Source organism: Volvox carteri (assembly GCF_000143455.1).
Source record: "Volvox carteri f. nagariensis unplaced genomic scaffold VOLCAscaffold_91, whole genome shotgun sequence".
NCBI classification, from domain to species: Eukaryota; Viridiplantae; Chlorophyta; class Chlorophyceae; order Chlamydomonadales; family Volvocaceae; genus Volvox; species Volvox carteri.
Window position 1 is genome coordinate 97,128 of NW_003307634.1, and position 22,917 is coordinate 120,044.

General features: G+C 55.9%; 1 protein-coding gene across 1 annotated transcript; it reads right to left on the reverse strand.

The window, feature by feature from the left end:
- Nucleotides 1-2,000: 2,000 nt before the first annotated feature.
- Nucleotides 2,001-19,432, reverse strand: VOLCADRAFT_99611 (uncharacterized protein; the record flags this gene model as incomplete). The annotated part of the gene is made up of 25 exons (XM_002958312.1): nucleotides 2,001-2,172; nucleotides 2,311-2,419; nucleotides 3,399-3,570; nucleotides 3,754-3,759; nucleotides 3,923-4,589; nucleotides 5,200-5,399; nucleotides 5,976-6,215; nucleotides 6,819-7,076; nucleotides 8,007-8,241; nucleotides 9,008-10,416; nucleotides 10,518-10,635; nucleotides 10,693-10,768; nucleotides 10,863-11,976; nucleotides 12,406-12,425; nucleotides 12,641-12,819; nucleotides 13,601-13,885; nucleotides 14,100-14,386; nucleotides 14,801-15,133; nucleotides 15,639-15,919; nucleotides 16,497-16,663; nucleotides 16,881-17,005; nucleotides 18,261-18,394; nucleotides 18,511-18,735; nucleotides 19,146-19,309; nucleotides 19,377-19,432. 25 exons carry the CDS (start codon nucleotides 19,430-19,432, stop codon nucleotides 2,001-2,003), a joined length of 7,032 nt encoding a protein of 2,343 aa, XP_002958358.1.
- Nucleotides 19,433-22,917: the final 3,485 nt, after the last annotated feature.

A 22,917-nucleotide genomic window follows, 5' to 3' on the forward strand; every position in this document is an offset into this window, starting at 1 on the left:
CCTCCCCAAGTTGAGTCTGCAACGCAAAACGAGCGCAGCAGCGGATGGCCATTCGATCTATCATACGGGATACTGGAAGGAAAAAAGAAAAGAAAGAAACATTGCAAACAACCTTTAAGGACAACAGTGTTATTTTAACGAGCAGGGGAGCCTTCCCAGGTCGAAGTTCCAAAGGGCTGCAATACAGGGGGGTGCAGGGGGCCCCCCGCTTCAAGACCAAGACCAAGTCATCCACGCCGCGATGCTACGCGCACGGCTGCAACACCAGGGTGCCAGTGTGCCAGCAGAAACTATGCTAGACAGATGGGACAGACATACGGATAAACAGGCGGGACAGGAAAGCCGCAGAGGCGGCATCACATGGCTCGATATTGTGCAACCGTAGTAAAACAGCACCTTTGCATGCACAGAGAAGCCACACATCAGTGCTTTGCGAGGCTCTTTTCACGTTGCTGCCGATTGACGGAAGCACACACACGTACATACATACATACATACACACGCATACACACAATGGCGCCGATGCGATACGTTACCCCACCGTTATACCCGCGCACCACCCCGCCAGATAGAATACTACTGCTCACTCGTGCCTCACTGCTCGGAAGCCGCACACTCCGACCACCCCACAGACGCACATTTACACAATATACACACATTTACACAGTATACATACACAAACAGGTATATGGATGCTCACACACTTACAGAGACACATACACACGCGTCTATACACGAACACACACGCGCTGAAAATACGACAGCAAGTTGCGACTTGATGTCCTAGGTTCGATCCCTCGGTACACCAGCTTGGGTGGTCCTCTATGGATCTAGAAAACGTGAAATGTCTAATCGCTTAGACGTTGACACAATCGGTAATCCCTACCTTCGATTGGTGGCGGCTGAAGGCAGAATCAACCGTCTTGGACTTGCAGACCGGGTATGGCTTAGTAACCCAGTGTGGTGTTATGCTGTGGTGGATGGCGCTGTTTGGTGTTCAATCCTAGTTGTGACCATCCACACGTGTGTGCAAATGGCCCAGAAGCCTCCCACTCCGCATCAACAACAACAACATGCAACATTCACACACATACACACACATAAGTAAGTAGTATCCTGGGTATCACGGGATCTAGCCTCCGCCGATCGGTTCTTTTCCTGCGATAAGACGTGATACAATAAAGTACGCGTGCCATTGCGACACACATGAACACCACGGGTATGTATGTATGCGCGTGCACATATCCGCACATATGCGAAAAGTTTGCAATCTGTTGCTGTGGGGCCCCCCATTATCAAATTACGATAATTGCGATACTTCAAGGCTGTCGACCAGTTCAGCCAGCTAAGCAATAGGCTCGAAGCAATACAACGACGCCAATCATCGTCCACACCCTCCGGAGGGTTGCTAGTCATCACGGCAGCTGCCATATGTAGCTCTCCTCAATGCCGCCATCCCCTATCCTGCCGCGGCCGTTAATACGACACAGATAGAAGCGCAATATATTAATATTGATCCAGTTTTATAATACCACATATATGCAACAAACGAGCAAATCAACATACCCCCCCCCATAATAGGATCGGCAGCTCTTACATAAAAACATCCTATAAAAACAAGACAGACCAGACCGGGAGCCCCAAAATCACAATCACATGACGGCTGTCCGGGTCCAGGGTCCGGGTCCAGGGCATTTGTGTGAAGTGTGCATATAAAGAAATATATTCGTTCACTTCATAAGTGTTAATCCTCAGGAGCATGGACACATAGGTAAAACCTCCTCGCAATCCTTAGCAACTATATGCATATATGCATATAGCACTTGAACCACGCAGAGAATAAAAGTGAGGCACCCTGCAGATGCCCGGTCCATACCTGACAGACAGGACATACAGAGTACCACACACACTCCGTGTGCTTCCCTTCTCCCCCCCCCCCAACACACACACCCCAGACGCAATCACCCTCCTCCTCTCCCGAATTGTTTGTCCTTTCCTCTTCAACCCTCCTCCTCCTCCGCCCCCTCCTCCCGAGACACGGACACGAGCAGCTGCAAGTGCAGTGCAGTAATACGCTGCCTGCCGCCCAGCCCAGGGAGGAGGGTGATGGATGAACCAGCACATGCGCAGCTCCCCATTCTCCAAACCCCCCACTTGCGCACCACCAGCACCCTCCGGGGTATGCAGAGGGGGGGGAGAGAGAGAAGAGAGAGAGAGAAAGAGAAGAGAGCAGGCAATCAAGCAAACGTGAGCCTACATACACACATGAAATGACGCGCTACAACTCCTGCTGCTGCCGCGAAGCTGCACCTCCTTGTCCCGAGTCCCTCGCTTTCCCCGCCCTTAAACCCTTTCCTCCCCCTCCTCCTCCTCCTCCTCGTCCGCGCCTCCTCGTCCCTGCCAGCGCAGACGCCACCGCCTGCGGTCGCGTTGGTTGCGGACGTAAGGCCGCGGACAGGCCGCGGCCTCTGTTGCACTGCAGCCGTCGTCTCCATCATCATCGTCATCGTCATTGTCATCCCCGTTGTCTAATGCTGCTGCTACTACTACTGCTAGTACTGCTACTGCTACTGCTGCAAAGCCTCCTCGGGACTAGTCTCGCAAGCCGCCAGCTCCTTCCGAAGGCTGTGTCGTACCAGGAAGCCCCGTACGGCAGCCGCCACCGAGTTGGCCGCATGGTACTGCCAAGGCACACCACCGGAGTCAGTGAGGTTCAGTGAGGCGGGCGAGCGGGATAAAGTGGAGTGGAGTGGAGTGGAGTGGAGCGGAGTGGAGTGGAGCGGAGTGGAGTGGAGGGAAGAGAAGAGAAGAGGACTATAGCATGCAGGGTAGGGTTGGAGTGTGAGGTAAGTCTGTTGCTTAAGATGGAAAGCAACAGACTTGGTACAGAGAAAGGGAAATGCGGTGGAGTGAAGAGTATGTGGCGTGAGCGAGCTGAGCGTGCGAGCACTGTGTCGTCCTCAAGGGGGCCCTCCCAACAGGAGTAACAACACACACTCGGCTGCGCTACAATACGCTGATGAAATGAACCCCCTCTGCGCCAAGACCCCACCCCCCCCCCACCCAACCGCGGGTAACACACAAGGCCACTGCGAATTACGAGACCGCTGCGGCCTCCGGCACATGTTCAGTATCGTAAGCAAGCTGACCAGGAACGAAGTTGATGCGCCGTTGATCCGCTAGATTTGGTTGGATGCTGGTGGTGAGTTGCCGACCCCAACGAATACACTCTGAAGTCGGATGGGGTGAATGGATTAGGGTGCCCCTCTAGCAGGGGAGAGCAGGGACTGCCCCGGGAAAGGGGGCCGCTGGCGAAGTTAACCACCCTGTAACAACATACATACATACATACATACATACATACATGCATACAAAAACACAGGCACACACACACGCACACCCCATCATCGCGGTGCCTCTTCTCACATGCGCTGAGGTGTACTTTGCGTGCGGCTGGGCTTTCGGCAGCCGCTTGCTGAGCTTCCTGTGCAGCTTGTCCTCCTCGGGCGGTGGCAGCGGTGTGGCGCACACACTGCCCGCCAGCGCGTGCAGCGTCTCCATAAACGACACCTGCAGGCGGTGTGTGAGGGGTGAGGTGGGGGCAGAGGTGGAGGCGCGTATGGGGGCAGGGGGGAGATAAGAGGTAGAGGCAGGGAGATCAGGAGCAACAGCTTGGGAGCCTCCAACGCTCTTCAAACCCTTTCAAGACCTCAACACACGAGGACGCCTATACACGTAGAGATATACACGTACAGGAGCCTGAGCAGGTCCGAGAGAGAAAGAGAGAGAAAGAGAGAGGTGAGAGTGAGGGATATGGACAAGTCGTTGTGGGAAACGACCAAGCAAGGAATCCAGGTGATGAAGGGGAATGCGAGGCAGAGGCCAGCATGCCAGTCGGTTTTTCCTCGTTGCCCTCACACACCTTGTTGCCCTCGTATAGAGGGACCCGAAGCCTCAGCAGCACGCGCTGCACCTCCTGCCGCGGGTGGTCGCTCCCGAGGGCCCCCAGCGGCGGGTGGCTGACCGCCAAGACACCTGCCAACCGAGAGGCGTGAAGCAAGCCGCCGACACCACCACTGCCGCCGCCGCCGCCACCGCCGCCGCCACCGCCAGGGCCAGCAGCCTCCGCCACGGAGGCGCACCAGGCCTTAGTAAAGCTCTCTATGGCAGTCCTAGGCACCGGGCGAGCTGCTTCCGCTTCGTCACCGCCGTCATCCGATTCCAGAAGGTTCTCCCTAAGAACCGCAATCACCAGCTGCAACAGAATGAAGGTACACAGCACCACGAACACGGGGAAGTAGACGACGGCGGCGAAGGGACTGAGGGGGCATTGGTTGTCCGTGGCGTCGGAGGGCAGGGCGGCCAGCAGCGGATCCGAGGGGTCCAGGTACGTGCCGGCGGACAGGAAGATGGTGGTGGCAGGGTCGGCTGGGGTGGAGTTGGCAGGGGCGGGGGTGGCGGAAACGGCGGACGAAGGCTGGGAGGTGGGTTGAGAGGAGGTGACGTTCCAGTCTTGCAGCACCAGCACGCAGTCGTCCGTGTTCATGCAGTCCTGCATGATGGCGTCCCAGCCCTCACCGGTGATCATCCTGGACGCGATGGAGGGAGAGGAGAAACAACACCAGAGGGAAGGTGACAACAGAAGGGGGGACAAGATGGGGTTTCAGCGCAGGGGGGGCATAATGGTGCCAAAATTTGGAAATCCGGGAAAGGAAGGGGGATTAATAAAATATTTTTTCCTTGCAGGGGCCCGTTAGGTGATGCAACGAGTCAAGAGAGGCGATGGGAACCCAACTGAGAGCGGGTCTAGCCCGGGAAAGTCATCATCGTGGGTAAAGCCGGGCGTTCCTGAACAGGCAACATCTCACCCTCCTCTGTTTCTTCGCAGGCCGACTTGACAGCGCCATTCGGCATTCGCCGCCTCTTCCTCATTATTTGACCGTCCATGAAGCCCTCACCTCCCCGGCTCTTACGGACGCCCCTCCTCCCCCCCCCACCGGCACTTGTGACGGAACTTTTCTTATTTTAATACTATAGATACTTGCAAATCTTATCTCATCAATCTCCAGGCCCAAAAGTATTTAGCAGTAAAAAACTCTTATTTGTAAGTCACTGTAACTTGTAACTTGTGATCTAACTAATCCCACCGTGCACCCCTCGGACCCCTCCCCCTCCCCCCCCCCATCATGGTGAACCCACCGGAACAGCAGCAGCATGGCGTTGGGCAGCGTGTCAAAGTTGGCGTGGTCGTTCATGCTGTCACCGCGCTTGATGCCGGCAAACAGGTTGACGCCGATGATGGCGAATATGAAGAAGAACAGCAGCATCACACCACCCACATTGGCCAGTGCCGGCAGAGAGGTAATGAGGGTGTGTAGCAGCTTTCGCATGCCAGTGGCCTGAACAGGCAATGCAAGGAAAAAAAGCACCAGGCATTGAGCGGAGGAGGCGAAAAGGAACACAAAGGGGGAAAACTTTTACGACGGAACGATTACGAGGCCGTGAGATATCTTTCGCATGCAGTGGCCTGAACAGGCAATGCATGGGGCATCGGCCGGCCGGCTATAGGAGGTCATCACTACGTGGACGAGGGCGGCAGTGAAGCTACAGGCAGGCAGGCAGGCAGGAAGTATAGAGTTCGGTCAACGGAAGTGGGAGAGAAACTGCTGTGTAAAGAGACGAAGCGCAACAGCTTCCACAATACGCCTGTTGCCTGACCAGTTACCTGACCTGTTGCCTGACGAAAAGCGGGATATTGGTTTCGAAATGCTTTCGGCCTGAAGCCTACCTATTTACTAGGCTTGCACACATATTGTGAGCAGCGAAGACTCGAAAATTAAAACTACAACGGATATTTATAAGAGCCCTTGGCGTGCCAAAGACAAAGCGTGTATGTCCGCTACCCTCTCTCGCCAACTACTAGGAGCGAGCTCAAAGAGCGTGCAGAGTGTGCGAGGACGGCACGGTCTCCGCACCTGCCGCACCAGTCGGACGACCCTGACCACTCTCAGCACCCGCATCACTGGCATGAAGCTCAGGTCACGAGTCCCGCTGAAGTCCAGCGCCACGGACACCGCCGACACCGCCGCCACGAAGCAGTCGAAGCAGTTCCAGCCGTCGCGAAAGTACGGCCGGGGGCCGAACGCCGCCACCTTGAGAACCGCCTCCACCACAAAGATGCACGTGAACACGAGGTTGCTGTACGACATAACGGCCTGTTGTACGGCGCAAGGCGAAGGAGCGAAACGGGCGAGGTACGTACGCATATGTGTACATGTGAGGGTAGCGCAACTCTAGAACGTGTAATAAACACACATATGCGTGTATAGGATCTCACAGCATACGTGGAACTCACAATTCTCATTTCCAAGTTGAGTCCAAAGCCCAAAGTCCGCATTCATTCCTTCGTGCCAAACCAACCAACGGGCTCTGTCATGCTCGCGACAACCCGAGCTGCCTGAGTTGCTTCCAGAGTCCCCCCTTCGATAGCCCCCCCGCCCTCCCACACTAAAGCAGGGCAAAGCACCGCCCACAGCGCCCCCCACGGTACGAATACACCCCGCCAAGACCCGCCTCAACCCCACCGGGGCCCCTCTCCGAACATGTGCTGCTCTCAACTGAACACACGAAAACGAACAAAAACCAAGTCCTTACCACTCCCCGAAGCTCCCTGCCCCTTTTTTTCCCTCCCCAGCCTTCCTTTTCCCCCCCATTCCATTCCCGAACTCCCCTATATCTATCCTAATTTCCCCTATCTTCCCCCATCCCGCCGAACTCCCACCAGCTCCACCACCCAACCACCCATCCCCCATCCCTACCTGCCATGTTGCAGACATGTCCGTGTGAACCAGCGCAATGAACACCACGTTCGACAATATGACCAACAGCATCGACAACTCAAAGCGCCGACCCGCCACGGCAGAGTACACCGCCCCACGGAGGCGACCCGCCGGCCGCGGCGGCACGTACGGCACCTTGGAACGTAGCAGCAGCCGCTGAACCTGAACCCAGGACTGTTGCTGGGGAGTCAGGAAGGCCCCGCCCGCGGCGTCCTGCTCCGCTTGTAGCTCGGCAAACTGCGAGAGAGAGATTGAGTCAGTTACAAAAGGTTTGGGCGGTAGGTTGGTTGGTTGGTTGCGGTGGTTATTGTGTTGATGGTGGTTATGTGGTTTAGGGTTTGGTGCAAAGGCCCTAGAAGTTACAGGGGAAATACGGGCATTACGGACCGCTCCCTCGGCGAGTGGGGAAAGGCAAATCTGCAAAATCCAGGTAACTACCCACGAGCTCCAGGAAGGGGGCCGGGATGGCAAATCGAGAAGACAAATGACAAGTGCGGGGGCCGGTATGCGAGGGAAGAGAAGGAAAGAACGACGGAGATGGTTACAGAGAGCGGAAAAAACCGACTTCAAAATCGCACGGCAAAAATTCATAGCCCAACTACTGCAACAAACTGAGTAATTCAGCCGGCAATATATTTTAATCGATCAGCAGAAGGTCAAAAACCTTAGGGTTGTCTTCTTTAGTTCTTCCCCTTCGTAGCCCCGAAGGGGAACACCCCTTCGTCTCCGTCCTCTTTAGGGGAAGAAGGGGAACACCCCTTCGTCTTCGTCCCCTTTAGGGGAAGAAGGGGAAGAACCAAAGTCTTCCCCTAAAGTTCCCCTTTAGGGGAAGAAGAGCACTAAAGGGGAACAAAGACGTCCCCTAAAGGGTTGTCTTCTTTAGGGGAAGAACCAAAGTCCCTACTTGTTCATCATTATCATTATTTTAATGATGACTTGGGAACACAACCCTTTGGTTCCCTTTGGGGATGCTCCCCGAAGGGGAAGTCATCCCCTAAAGGGGAACTAAAAGGGGAAGAAGGGGACTAAGGGGTACATTCAAGGCGTTCCCCCAGTCCCAGACGCAAAGAGGTTAACGACCTACCTACGCAACCATGACTGACTGTCAAATTTTCCACGTCGCGCGTTTTGCAATCCAGCTACCCAGCTACCCGGCCAGCTACCCACCTTGTCCAACGTCACGCCAATGAAGAGATTGAGCACGAAGAAGCTGCACACCAGGAGGAAGGCCACGAAAAACAGAATGATCCACGGGTTGTGGTTCCACACCGGTTGCTTGTCCACAGCCACCGAGTCCACCGCGGTGAAGGTGATGTCCACCCACAGGGAGAGTGTGGCGGTCTGGAACAACGTCAACATGGCCACGCCCACATTGTCGAAGTTGGCCTTGGGGTTGACCCACCTGCGTCGTTGCACGGCCGGGGTGAAGATGTTGAGGAGGTGCACAATAAGCACAAAGGAGGAGCACACGCCTCGTGCGAGGTGATTCCGAGTATTGATGCCGGGCAGGGGGCCTAGGGCCGCAGCGCGCGGCGGGTGCGGAGCAAAGGAATGCGGGAGGATTGTGGCAGGGGGGTGGTGCGGGGGAATGGCGTCAAAGCTGTGAGAGGAAATGTACGCAAGGGCTGCAGTAATTGTGTAAATGTGGCTGAATTGTGTAGCTACAGCCTAAAAGGTAAATGGGATGGCGGATGAAAGCTCGAAAGCTCTAAGCTGGCTTCTGCCATTGGATGTGGCGTTATGCGGACAGCCAACAGCCCCTGCAAACACATACACACATATACGTACATACACACACAACATTAAATCAAACGTCCAAACAAACCATCCATTCATTGTTCTGCTCTCGCTGGTTGAGGCCCCGCGCTCTGGACACAAATTAGTCACAAATTAAAAAAGCAAAACATAAACAGAACCATCGCCCCACACTACCACTACCACCACCGCCACCACCACCACCACCATTACCACCACCACCACCATTACCACCACCACCACCATTACGACCACCACCACCATTACCACCATTACCACCACCATTACCACCACCACCACCATTACCACCACCATTACCACCACCATTACCACCACCACCACCATTACCACCATTACCACCACCATTACCACTACCACTGTCACTGTCCCTGCCATCACGCCTCTCCACTTACTGCGTCGCGATCGAGTACTCTGGCATCGATACGTTGAGTGCGCTGTAATACGCCGACTGGGATATGGCCTGGTTGCCAGCTTCACACCACGCGCGAGTCAGCTGCTGACCGTACGGCAGTACGTAGTACGGATCAATCCGCTCCCCACTGGCCGCATCCACGCAGTTGTACAGCTTGCCCTTGAACAGGTTGACCGCCAGAATGGCGAAGATGAGGTAGAAAAACACGCACACCAGCGCCACGTTCAACATGGCCGGCAGCACCGCGAACAGCGTGTTCACCACCACTCGAAGCCCAGGGAAGCGCTGTACTGCCCGCAGTGGCCTCAGCGCGCGCAGCGCCCGCAGCACGCGCAGCATCTTGACGTTGTCCTTTACCCCGTCACGGCCCACAAGCTCCACCACAATCAACGCCCAGCCCAGCATCACAATCACCAAATCCAACACATTCCAGCCGTTGCGGATATAAGCATGCCTGCCGGTAAATGCAAAGCCAAACGTCACAATCTTGAGCACGGCTTCCAGTGTGAATGCACCTGTGAAGATGTAATCCAGGACGCGCAGCGCCAGCGCAAGTCGAGATTCCGGATTTAGGGAGGGCGCATCCAGCACCAGACACACGCACGATGCCAGGATGAGCAGCAGAATGACCGCCTCGAACCAGCTGTTGTGGGCTATAGCAGCCGCACCGCGCCGCAGGCGGCTTTCCGAGGGAAGCACCAGTAGCGACCGCCCCTCCAGCCTATCCAGCCAAGCCGGCGGGCCTCCACCTTCGCCGGCCGGCTGCGCGCTGCTAAGAGCGCTGGCATTGCTTGCAGCACGGCTGAGTTGGTTAACCGGTGTCGTACGAAAGGACGAGAACCCGTATAGCACGTTTCGGAAGACATTTGCCGCAGCCCGAAAGGACCGCTGAGAGCTCTGGATAAAGCCCAGTTGGTACTGCCGGACTTGCTGCTGCTGTTGCTGGTGGTGGTTTTGGTGTGTTGACGGCAAGCGACACAGCTGGCTGCTCGACTGATGGTTCGACTGTAGCCGCTGTAGCTGCGGCAGCGCGGATTTGGAGGACAAAGCAAAGAGTGATACGGGTGGTTGGCCCGCAGGCGTCGTCAGCTCCTGCTGCTGTTGGTGGTCTTGTCGCGCAGGCTGCAGCCGCAGCCGCTGTTGCTGTTGCTGCTGCTGATGATGCCTCGGCGATGATGGCGGCGACGACAGCTGTGGAAAGTTCAGTAGTGACGGTTCCACGCGCGCCATGCGGCCACCAACCCCAGGAGCATGCGATAGCGGCGTTACAACATTCTGGCTACTGCCGCTGTTGCTGCCGCTAGGGCTCCAAGTCGTCGTCTTTCCCATTGCCTCAGGTGGGGTTGCACCCACCGCCGCCTTGGAAGCGAAAGACGCGGAGATGGGCGCCTGCAGCGGCGGCAGGGACGTGCAGTCCTTCCCCCACGAATTGCGAGCAGGTGAGGAGGGAAGGGACAGGGGGAAGGGAGGCGGCGTCGACGCGGCCGCACCGCGACATCGGCCCAGCAGCTGCTCTCGTCCTCCTCCTGCACACCCTTGACGGATACCGGCGCCGCTGCGGCCCCTGTCGACTTCGGGCATCGGCGCCGCGCCCGGCGCCTCCACCGCCTCCGCCACAGGCCCTCCCCGTGGCGGGGTTCCCAACCTGCAGGGTGATGGACCCACCGTCGTGGCAGCCGCAACAGCAATAGCAGCAAGCGGCGGGCTGCGAGCTCGGCGCCCGCTTGCACCTGCACCCGGACTTGTGGCATCAGCACCGGCAGTGGAGACAGCCGGGGCCGCAGCGCTCGAGAACACTCGACGGAGCATCCTTGGCGGGGGACTGCGGCTCCCACCACCGGCGCCGCCACTCGTCGCAGCAGAGGTCGCTTGCGTGGCGGCCGCCGCCGCCGCCGCTGCCGCCGCAGCTGCCGTATCCGCAATGGCCACGGGCGGTAGCGGCATCCGGAACCCGGACGACTGCGTGGAGGCTATGGAGCAGGCCCCAGGTGAACCCCCCGCAGAGCACCGGGCAGATACGGTTAATGCCGTGCCGCCGCCGCTGCCGCTGTATGCTCTGCCGTGCATGCTATCCTCGCCGGCGGCGGCACCGCCGCCGCCGCTGCTGCTAGGGACCCGGCGGCACGACAGCCAGCTCCTCTGTCGAAGCTGCTCTTCACGCTGATGCCTCGTATTCTCGCGGTAGGAAGCTGATCCCATTCGCGTCACACCTGCCAACGGCGGCGCCGCCGCTGACCCGGCGGCCGTTTCTTGCGACGGCTCCGGCGATTTCCCTTCCTCCAACTCCTCCCATCGACCCGATACCTCTCGAACGCTCCGCCGCGGCGTTGTGGATGCTAGCCGCGGCGATTGCGCCTCGACGACGACACCATCTTGAGGCAAACCTGCAACACCGACGGCTTGGCCATCCCCACGAGAGACGCCATTTGTGCCGCCGGCCCCGGCTCCGCCACCACCACTGCCACCACAAACACTGTTCCCGAAACCGCCGCCGCCGCTTTTCTCGGCACCACAAGCTCTGTTGCCGGCGCCGCCGCCGCTGCTCCTGCTGCCGCCTCCAGCAGCGCGCGTGAGTGCGGCATCTTCCTGCGCGACATCCTCCCAGTCCAACAGCTGCACTTGGTGCATTGGCGGCGACGGCGACGGCGGCGGATGAGGCGGTGGCGGCGGCGACGACGACGACGATACCGCTGTGGTTGCCGAGGGGCGTGACGATGATGACCGGCCCTTGCCGAATTTGCTATTGTTGCTGTTGCCGCTGGTGGCCGCGGCCACTGCTGCTACTGCCGCCACCGCCTCCACGACCTTGGAATTCAGGTTGTCAAGCAGGATGGCGATGAAGAGGTTGAAGACCAGGTAGTTCCCAACAAGGATGACAAAGACGAAATAGAGTGAGGCCCAGGGCGACACGGTGCGCATGGCATCAATCATGATATCGTTCCTGATTGCCTCCGACAAGGCCACGGACGGGCGGGGAGGGGGGGAAGAAGTGAACGGGTGGTGCCGCTGGACATACGCCGGAGATGAATGTAGGGCGTGTAGGGCGTGTAGGGCGTGTAGGGCGTGTAGGGCATGCGGGAAAGGAAAGAACATGATGGTGTCCAATAAAACAGTACGACGAAGTCACAAGTTTCGCACAAATCAAATGCCGTAGCCGCCCATTATTACGCCGGGGCGGTGGGGGCCATGGACGGTCAACAGCCTTAAGTGGCATTATGGATATTGAAATGCCAGGAAGGCCTTCCATGACACACGCGGGATGTGAATAAAGACTGGGATTCCAAACCCAAAGGAATCGTATCCGGCTCCCGGCCCCCAAAACAAGTCGTCAATATCATCATGGTCATCATCACGACACGCGGGAGAGCGGGTGCTCACCAGTTCTCCCCAGTCAGGACCTGAAACACCGTGTACATGGCCCAAAACACGTTGTCAAAGTTGGCCCTGGGCACCTGCGACTTGCCCACCATGGCCAGGTACTCGCACCCGCCCAAGACCGCCCCACCAGACACCGGGCTTCCGGACGTGGTGTTGCTGCCGTTGTTGCCGTTGCTGCCGTTATTGCCGTTGCTGGCATCAGCTGCCTCTGCCGCCGCGGCCTCCGCGTTATCACAGAAGCGCTCGCAGTAGGCCAGGCCGTTGTAGAACGACCCCGGCGCCTCCACCCAGGAGCCCTGCTGGTCTTCCGCGCAGGGCAGGTAGCAGTGGAAGTGGTTGGGGCACTGGCCCCACACACGGTGACCCGGCGGACACACGGGGCGGGAGCCTGACACGTAGTCACAAAACATGAACCTGCGAGGGGGAGGAAGGATCGGGGAAGAGAACGGGGGCGCAGGCCAGAAGCTATCAGGAATGCGCATTTATACAAACGCATACGCGCATGCACATGCGCATGCACACGTACACGCATATGCACACGCGCATTCCGAGGCGTCCATCGCTCTGTCGCTGCACCTTCACCCTTCCACCCAACCGGCCCCCTGCTGCTCCCACCATTACACCGACACACGCACGCGATGGCACTCAGCCGTGTGTGCATCCAGCTAGGCACTGAAAATACAGGAGAGACACAGACAGATTGTGGAGGCCCCGGAGCGGAGTTTGCGATCATCACATGACCCGAGCTCCAGCTCACCAAGTAAACAGGGGAAAGCGGCTGCCCCAGTTCACATGACTTGCCCCTCATTCCTCGAGGTATAACAAAGTTCCCTCTTATTGAAGACAAACCGCAACTGTGCACGCATGCACACAAGGCAAATACACACGCGCACACACACACACACCGGGGGAGGAGAGCGAGGCTAGCGGACCTGCGGCTCTCGGCCGCTGAGGAGGGCATAGAAGCCCCCCTCGCGCCCCTCTCCCGTCCGCGGGAGAGAGCTTAGGCGGTCTTTCCGTTGGGGCTGGGCAGCAGCCCCTGGCCAGTGTCAGGCCGGGTCAGATATTTGAAACCTACACACACACACCCTGCACAACGCACACTGCACAACGCACACGCACACACACGCACATACATACACATACAGAGGAAAACTCGTGACCCCCAAACACCCGCCCGGCAGCTGAAGCTTACCTGTACCCAAACAACTGCATGCCCACCAGCGCTGCCACAAACAAAAACAAAAACATGACACAGACGAGCATGATGGACGCCTGCACCGATTTAAACATGCCCGTCAGCAGCGCGTTCAGCTCCCGCCAGTTTCTAGCCAGCCGGAAAATGCGCAGCAGCCGGAAAGCCCTCAGCACCGACAGCGGCCCCAGGCCAGCCACGCCAGGGAGCAGATCGAGAACCATCTCCGCCAGAGACAAGGCCACCACCAGAAAGTCAAAGATGTTCATGCCGCTGCGAAAGAACCTGCGTGGGTGCGTGCGTGTGGTGAACGAGGACGACGGCCATGGAGACGTGGGATCCTCCGAGGATAGCGCGGGAAAAGATAAACTTTCCTTACCCCTAAAATCTTACCCCTAAAGTCTTACCCCTAAAATCTTACCCATACATCTATGGCTACCAAGGACCAAACTAACCATATCCACTGAGCCCAATCGTTGGCGCTACAGATAGCTCGCACCTCGCAAAACCAAACGCCGAGAGCCGTATCGCCACATCCACTGCAAAGTAGCAAGTGAGGCCGTAGTTGATGTAGTTGGTGGCCTGCTCCACCTTGTACGGCATGCCGTACCAGTTGACGCACATGACGGCTGTGTTGACCAGGATGAGCGCCGCGGTGGTGAGCTCCATGCCCCTGCTGACGGCCACACGCCAGGTCAGGCGCCGCAGCCGACCCAGGTCCGGCGGGGGGGAACTGCCGGCCAGTACGGCATCTTCGTCGTTGGCCAGCAGGGCTCTTCGACGAACCTGAACGGGAGGAATGCTGCGGATCTTGGTGTACAATGTGCCTTTCCTTCATATCTAATCTATATGTAAAAGATGTAAACTTTTTATTTGGCTCCTAGCTGGGGTCGAACACCTTTTTGTTCTGCTCGGGGTAGTGTGCTCGCACCCGGCCCTACCCTTTCATTAAGCCTATCTTTCATTGCTTGCAGGTTTTTCAGTTTGTAGCGGAGACTTTTAATGGAAATGTTTGTATATCAACACAACTAACTGTTTCTAAGGATCTGCTGTCGTTCGCACATCCTCTGTTCTCTTCACGGGCCGCCCGCAGCGGCTTCCCTTCATCTTCAATGACTGCGACCCGCACACGGCGACCAACATCAAAGCAAACACAACGCACACAACAAAATGCGCTTTCCTCAACGCCCAACTGCCAACCTTGAGTGCTGCCACCAGGCGCGACGTCGTGCTGATGCCTTCACCGTAAGCGCCATTCGCCAGTCCCACTGCCGCCAGGACGGCCTCGAACCTCCGACTGGTACTCGACCTGCGGTACGCCTCTCCCTGCTGCTGCTGCTGCTGCTGCCGCAGCCCTTTTCCCCGCTCACCCTCCTCCTCCTGCTGCTGCTCTCCTTCCTCCTCCTCCTGCCGCTTCAGCCGCTTTCGGTCCTCCTCCTTGTCTTGTTGCCTGTCCTCAACCTCCTTCTCATCAGTCGCTTGCTGCCCCTCCGCGGAGAAGTTGACCGCCAGCACCGCCAGAGCCAGGTTGACCTGGAGGGGTCACCCCCGGGGGGTGGGGGATGGGTCCGGCGTGTAAGTGTACATTCATTTTGGACCTACAGCCTTACGGCCCCCTGGCCCTCGGGCCCCCATGACAGGGCTCCAGGTAGGTAGGTAGGCCTCCCCCGGGGTTACGACTTTTGGAGGGTCACGCAGTAACTCCAGATGGCGTAATACACATATATAATGAGGTATATTTAATGACAGACATCAGCAGGAATTAGCCGTAGGTAGGTCGTGTCATGTAATGTCATGTCAAAGGTAATTCCGGAAGGCATGAAAAACACTAATCCCACCCCTCCACCTCATCCCGAAAGAAGAGACACACAAATCCCATTCCACACGCGCCTTTATGGCATCGCCATCCCTTCCTCCCTTCCCCTACGAACTCCGCGCACTCCATTAGATTAAAAAAAACAAGAGTTCTCATGTCTGGGAATGTACAGTTTATTTCGTTCGTTGCCGTACCATGAAAAAATTTCGTTCGTTGCCGTACCATGAAAAAGGCGCCAAAGATGATAAGGCCCACGTAGAATATCCAGACCCAGTAGTTGACGGCATCCATCACCAGATACATCACATCGCTCCAACCCGATAACGTGATGTGCTGGAAGATAGTGAGCCACGACCACAAAATGTTGTCGTAACTCACAAAGCCGTTGTACGGGTTGCCGTACCACGTGCAGTACATGCCGCTGTCGCAAGCGCGACCGGCGTACGGCTTGCCAGCATTCGCCGCTGGCACTAAGTCATCGTTCCCCAGGTGCCAAACCACCTCTGTATGTGCTCGGGCAGCAACATCGACATGCGTGTGGATGGGCGGGCGGGCGGGTGGGTAGATGGCGATGAAGTCAGCGGCATATAGACACATATAGAGAGATAAGAGAGGCTGTTACGCTGGTGGTTGTCTTCTTCCATCATCCAGGTTGATGAACATCCTGGATAAATCACATCACACGAATACATTCACACCCTCACACGCTCTTAAGACCCTAGATTCACAATCCTGCTGCGGCAATCGCTACCCCTAAGCGGGGTTACTCTCAGTCGCCAGCGAGTAAAGTACAGTACACTACTTTCATACAGTCATTGCTGGTCGCCGTTCTGCAATGCTAATGGTACAGGCAAACGTGTCAGTGGGCGGTCACACACACACACCGCCAGTGGCCTCCACCCCCTTGAGAGGTCGCGGCTGTTTAAAAGCACAGCCTCTTTTTCCCCACCGTGCCCCATGCATCGCACACCCCTACACCCAAACCCTACTCTCATCCCCCCCAGCCCCTGACTAACCAACCCACAAACCAAGGAACTCACAAAGCAACGAACTCACAAAGCAACCAACCCACTCACTCACCCGAGCTGAGCGGCCCACTGCACATGTCCTCCGTCTGGTCGTCAGGTACGAGATAGCTCACGTTGGCCACCACCACACCACCATAGCCACCACCTCCATGGCCACCTCCACCCGCAATTCCCGCCAATGAAACGTTGTAGGCGCCACTGAAATCCGGAAGGCCACACCTGACATACATACACACATACATACATGCATACATAGGCGACCAGGAGTGGAGTTGACGCCGCCGTTCACCTCTGGGGACAGATCCCACTGGATGCCGGCGGTGCTGATGGGTGCTGAACCCGAAAAAGTCACTGACTTCGCAGAAGTCGGCATGGATGATACATACATACTTACGTACATGCATAGTGCCATACATACATACATACATTCTCGTACCTGTTCCTAAGGACGCCCTCGAAAAGCTGCACTGCAATGAGGCTGAACATGAAGAAAGTGAAGGCGCACAGCAGGAAGACGTCGAACAACATGGGCAGCGAGCCAAGCATCGTGTTGACGAGAACCTGCGATGCGAGCCCCGGCCCAGGAAGGCGGTGGACAGAGGGGTACTGTAAAGGTCAGCAGGCGCGTGCACATACGTGCATCTCATCTAAGTTCAACACGCATATGCACATACATACATACGTATGTACATGCAAGCGCAGAAGCAGGCGCACGAGCAAAAGGGCACACAGATGCTTCTTCCTTTCTTTCTTCGCCTTCACCCTGTCCTCATCAACAGCAGTTACCAGCATCCTTTTGAGTCCTGGAAAATGCCCTTTTGGCCAACAACACGGCAAGTCCTCCACCCACCCAGACGAATATATATATATGGAGTTTCAAAGCTCCAACCAACTTTTAAACCCGGCTCGAGATCCCCATGACCCGAACGAGGTGCCGCAGGCAGGGGCCAAGGCAAGGCAGGAGGCAAGGCAGGGGGCAAGGCAAGGCATCGAACTAGCTGGGAGGACTTCCAGCCTGCTGGGACACCAGTGAGCCACAGACCGCGGCCACCCCGGGATGTAGTGGCCCCAGCTGAAACGTGCGCGCCCCGGACGGGGTGAAGTCCCGTCCCATCCCGACCCGCCCTTAGAACGGGTGCGCCGTCCCGTCCTTCGAAGGAAGAAGAAAATCCCACAATCCACAATCCACGGGAACCAGATCGGAAGTGGCGGCTGCAGAGAGCGGAAGGTCTGGTTGCTGACGAATAGGAGCTCCTGCCCCTCCATGATCGTCGTTACGTTCGCACATTTATTAAAACGACGGCGATTTCTCTAGTATGTATAGTCTTCTTCGTTCAGCTCATCCGCCGTCATCATCGTCATCGCAGTGCTGGTACTAAATAATCATCGGTGCTTTTCAAGCCTCCGCATTCTGTTGTGCACCCCCCGCAACACAAGCTTTCTGACCCCCCACCGGGCGACCCAGAGGCCAAACAGGACAATGAGCGCATCTGATGTGGGTCACAGCAGCTCGTAACAGATCCTAGCTCCTCCCTGGCTGACATTTAGCCTCTACATGAGAATAAAATGTGCCACTACTAAAATGACATCATGAAAGTCCCAGTTCAAGAGAGCCCTCTCCCCTCCCGTCTGGTTATTTGTTGTCCTGGCGGCATTTGGGACACTGGATGTGGCCAGCGAGCGCGTGGGACTATTAATTCTCAGAATCCAGCCAGCGTGCGAAACCCCGCCGGCCACCAGGGGAAGAAATCCTAGGAGGGCGCCATGGAGGACAGACACCGCCATGTCCTTCCGCCAAGTTGGCACATAGGCGCACCTTCATGCCCTTCACCCGGTTGATGGTACGCAGGGGTCGCATTGCGCGAAACGCCCGGATCGCGGTCAGGTTGCTGGGCGACAGCAGGCTCACATAGCCCATGATGACCACCAGGAAGTCCAACAAGTTCCAGCCTACTCGGGCGCATCAAGGAAAATTCGAAGCATTATTGGAATATTAGAGCAGCGGGTCAAAGGATGTGAAAGGATTGCGCCACCGTTGCGGTTGTCAGGTAGCACACCAGCCTCACCGTCACGAAGGTAGGACCCTTTTCCGAAGACGAAGCCCAAAGCGATGACCTTCAGCAACATCTCAACTGTAAAAACGCCTATGTAAACGTAATCAAAAATTGCCAGGGTTTCACCAAGGCGTGTAGACCCGAAATCCTGCCTTGGGCTGCTGAGGGCAAGAGTAACGCAGTTGCATAAAATGATGAACAAGATGAAATTCTCGAAAGCCTGGCTACTAATAACGACTGTGCAGCATTTCCGCACGGTTGAGAAGCAAATACAGCTCCTTGCTGGGTAAGATACCGCAAGTTCCTGCATGCAAACACGATTGTTTTATCACTGTGTTTTATGATGTATGGGCGTGGACTTAAGATTTGCGAGGCCTACGTCATGCTGCGCCGCGGAGCCAACTCCACTGCTATTTGCAGAGACCACCGCACGGCTCGGAGCCATCGACTGGTCGGCTGGTCCATCAAGCACAATGCACAGACGCCCCTCAGCGAAGGTCATACGCGGTTTCCCATGATGACTGCTGTCACAGGAAGTCAAAGGCGGGCCCTTAAGGTCCGTTCCTTATGTTGCACTTTTGTAATATTGACGAGTATTACATAATACAGGTCTTGAGCTTGTAAGGTTTGGTCCCTCGGTGTCGTACGTCGAAACTCCAACAGTCCAACTGCATAGCCCTCTTGCATTGCTCCCTTTAGCCCAGACGCGGCCGCCCAATCGCGATAAAATTGTGCGTCGGTACAATTATCGTCATTCATGTAAGCGCCAAGCCCATCGCACGACACCTGCTCGCAAGGTTGGGAGTGCGAGCTGCGTGCGTACGTGGAGCCGTGAGTCGTGGGGAGGAGCGCGAAAGGGGCCACAGATTTCGTTCCACCAGATAAAAGAGTTCAGAAACACCATAGATAAAAGAGAGCCGAAGGCCCAACGCATATATAGTAAGTGGCAGTTGTTCTGGTTGAACGCTTATTATGCGAGATGTCCGAGCGACATATGAAAGTGACCCTGCTGAGGCATTGTTGAAGTGGAGGTATAAAAGCTAAAAGGAGCCAGATGATGAGATTCACGATGGATGGGTGGAAGATTCCCAATGGGATTTGTTCACTGATATCCCAGAAGCCTGGGCCCTTAGAGTTCTTAATATTCATCGAGTCCTTATTGGCCGGTACATACAGTGCTATGGGCGGCGGCGGGGATGATCAGTAATGCTGCATGTATGCCGGATACAGATAAACACAGGTCAGGCACTACTGGTAAAGCACACATTGATGCCCCCGGATGTTCCGTGACCAAGACCTGTCAGAGTCGAAAATTTCTGTGGAAGGTGAAAGTGGCCCTAGTCGATGGACGGTGGTGACCTGGGATAAAGTGATCTTGCGAGCTGACCAGGAACGGAGTTGAGCCGCCGTTGATCCGGCAGATTCCGTTGGATGCCGGTGGTGGGTGCGGAACCTGAGTGACCCACTGAGAAGTTGGCTAGGGTAACTAGATGAGGGTGCCCCGAAATACCGGGGAAGGCAGGGTTTCGCCGGGTAGCGGCCACATGATGAAGATATGACCCCCCTGTCCCATAGATGTATCATACACAGCAGGGCGCAACCCTCATAGAGGCGGTCGTCCGCAAAGGACCGCATGTCTCCCGCTGGCAGCCATATTACAGCTGCCGGGCTATTCATTCAAACCGTCGATGCATCGGTCCTAATCGACACTGTCTGTCGCGTATGGTATGGCTCTTTGTTATGGCCCGCAGTAATTGGTCATGCCAATCACATTGCTGGTTGACTACAATAGAAAAATTCGAGACCCATATAATCAGTTGCTAAATAGTTGTGTGCCTCGATCTCCCATTTCTTTTGACCGTTTACCTAGGACAGACCAGCCGAGTATGCAATATTTGATGATATGTCAGAAGCCATTATGCAGGACGTAAGAGAAAAAACACGGATTCCTTGTGTTACTGACAATCATGCCATTTTTTTAATTTAGGTTTTAGATTGCAGAGTCTTGATCCGTATTGTGAGACATATTTGTAATGTGGCAGATAGTCTGTCGGAAGGCCGCGCGGCGGTTGTTTTCCCAGCAGTCCCAGCCGTGGATGCCGCTCATCCTTTAGGCAGCAGGCAACCCGCCAAACGGGCTTCCAAGTGCTTCATGGCTTTTCAGGGATTCTTAGGAGCACATGCACCAGATCCGTGTTTTTCCTCATGTATCATGCTGATCAAGCATTTGATTCAGTTCATGCTAAATGTTTCAAGCTTTGTAACAAAGCTTTACCGTTGACGCCTATGCTTGCTTGCTTGCGATGGACTCGACTCTTGAACGGCATCGATAAATAGACCATTTTTATTGGCTTATGACTGCCAGCTTCACCTTGCTAGCTTACACGGCTTACATTTTGCCTCATCAGGATCGGACTCTAACACATCGAACATGTACGCCCCAAGCAGGGGGTTGGTACGACCACTTAAACCCTTGTCCAGGTGACACATGCCGTCCTCGGCGGGAAACTCGAATGTCGAGTCAGGGCAGGTTGGCACCTGCTACCGACCAACTCAGCACCCCGTCCATAAGGAAAGAGGAAAACACCTCGCCCCTGCTATGCATGAGCACGTAATCATATATAGATCCCATGGTGAGGGTGAGCTCAGAACCCCCCCTTCATTCACCTGCCCCCTTCTGTGGCCCCTACTCATAAACTACCCCCCCTCGAGCAAGCGAGCTTTGTCGGGTCGTACACCGCTGCCCTGCCAGCTTGGCCATGCAGCGGCATTAGACGAGGATTAATTTGTATACCGAATTATATGCAGTCCATGCAGTATGAGGCGCGCGACAAGGACACCTTTAACACGGCCAGGTAAGCCACCGCAAAAACAAAACGGGAGCCAGCGGCCGGGCTTCTGGTCTGGGTTGCGGTTATAATGGAGAGAGGGTGCGCATACGGCCATGGAAGTCACGTTATCATTATTATTATGCAACTACTAGTTTATGTAACTACTTAATTATGTAACTACTTGACTGCAGCCGTTGCCTCGTTAACCGGGGGCCTGCTGCGTTATTACATGAGCGTGTCGAATGCGTGTCGCGGAATGCGTGTTGCCTCTCCCAACCACCCTGCCGTAGGGTTTGGGTGACCTGCTTCTTCATACACGCCAAGATTGTGCGTCATCGTAGAACCGGGTAGCATTAAACAATACGTATAACTTACCAAGCTCCATTCTTAATTGGCACAGCAGTACTTCCGATGCTGCGAGTTAAACGCCCCCTTATAGCGCATGAATACAGGTATTGATTTCCGCATTCATATTACCATGGTCGACAATGGAAAAGCAACGCGGTCTCCTTACGTCACTTCGCCACTCATATATAGCCCCCAACACTTTGCAATACTGCAAGCGCCTGGCCGGCTTCTGCCCCCTCAAAAGCCCCGCTCGGAAGCGTCGAGCAACCCGAGTCAAATACGCTTGGAGAAGAGCGAAGCAGCAGGGTCGGCAGCCTAACGTGAACCGGAGCACCGAACACCACCTCTGTGGTCGTACTACACCACTTCTCCTTCACCTCCTCCCTTGGATATATAACTATGTCATCCTGATTTACTCCTGCACCGCAATTGTGGAACGGAATATGAACCAGCCAAGCCGCCAAACCACTCAAAAATATATGGTGTGAATATGTACCCTTTTCAGATATGGATGCCCAAAAAGTAGGGGCAGATGTAATACCGCATCTGTACACCACACGAACGCAAGCGGGATATGCTTTTCTCTAGTTTATTACCAAAAGGTGTGACATCGCACGCACGACCACAGCAGTGACCGACGTGCGCGCCCTTTCGGTACTATTTTTTACAGTGCCAACGGTACAGTCCGGTCCGCCAATGCACTGAGGCGACCTTTTAATATGACGCGTTTACGAATGATATCACTATTAAAGCCCAAAGCTGTGCGAACATGAGGACGCGGTTGCCAACGCGCTTGTGCGCCGTTGGAAACCTGCGCCGTATGAAAAGTCTAACAAGCCCAGCATATAAGGATCGCCGAATCATCTCGCGGCCGACAAAGCTGTACACCTACCGCACCAAGCCGTTCGGTCCAGGTGGCGCGTCGAAACAGCCAACGTGCACCTTGCCCACCAAACCAACCCTGTCGAGTCCTTATTGCCCGGTACGGTGTTATATGTATAACTCTGGGCGGCGGCGGGGATGCCGAGTGATGCTGGCGTGTATGCCGGATACAGATACACAGCAGGGCGCAACCCTCATAGAAGCGGTCGTCCGGAACAGAACCGCATGGCTCCCACTGGCAGCCATATTACAGCTGCCGGGCTATTCATTCAAACCGTCCGTACGCCTAAATCCGCCACCAAACTCCACAAGGAAGCTGGGCGCCTTGCTTACTCTGTTGCCGATAGCCTATCTCGCA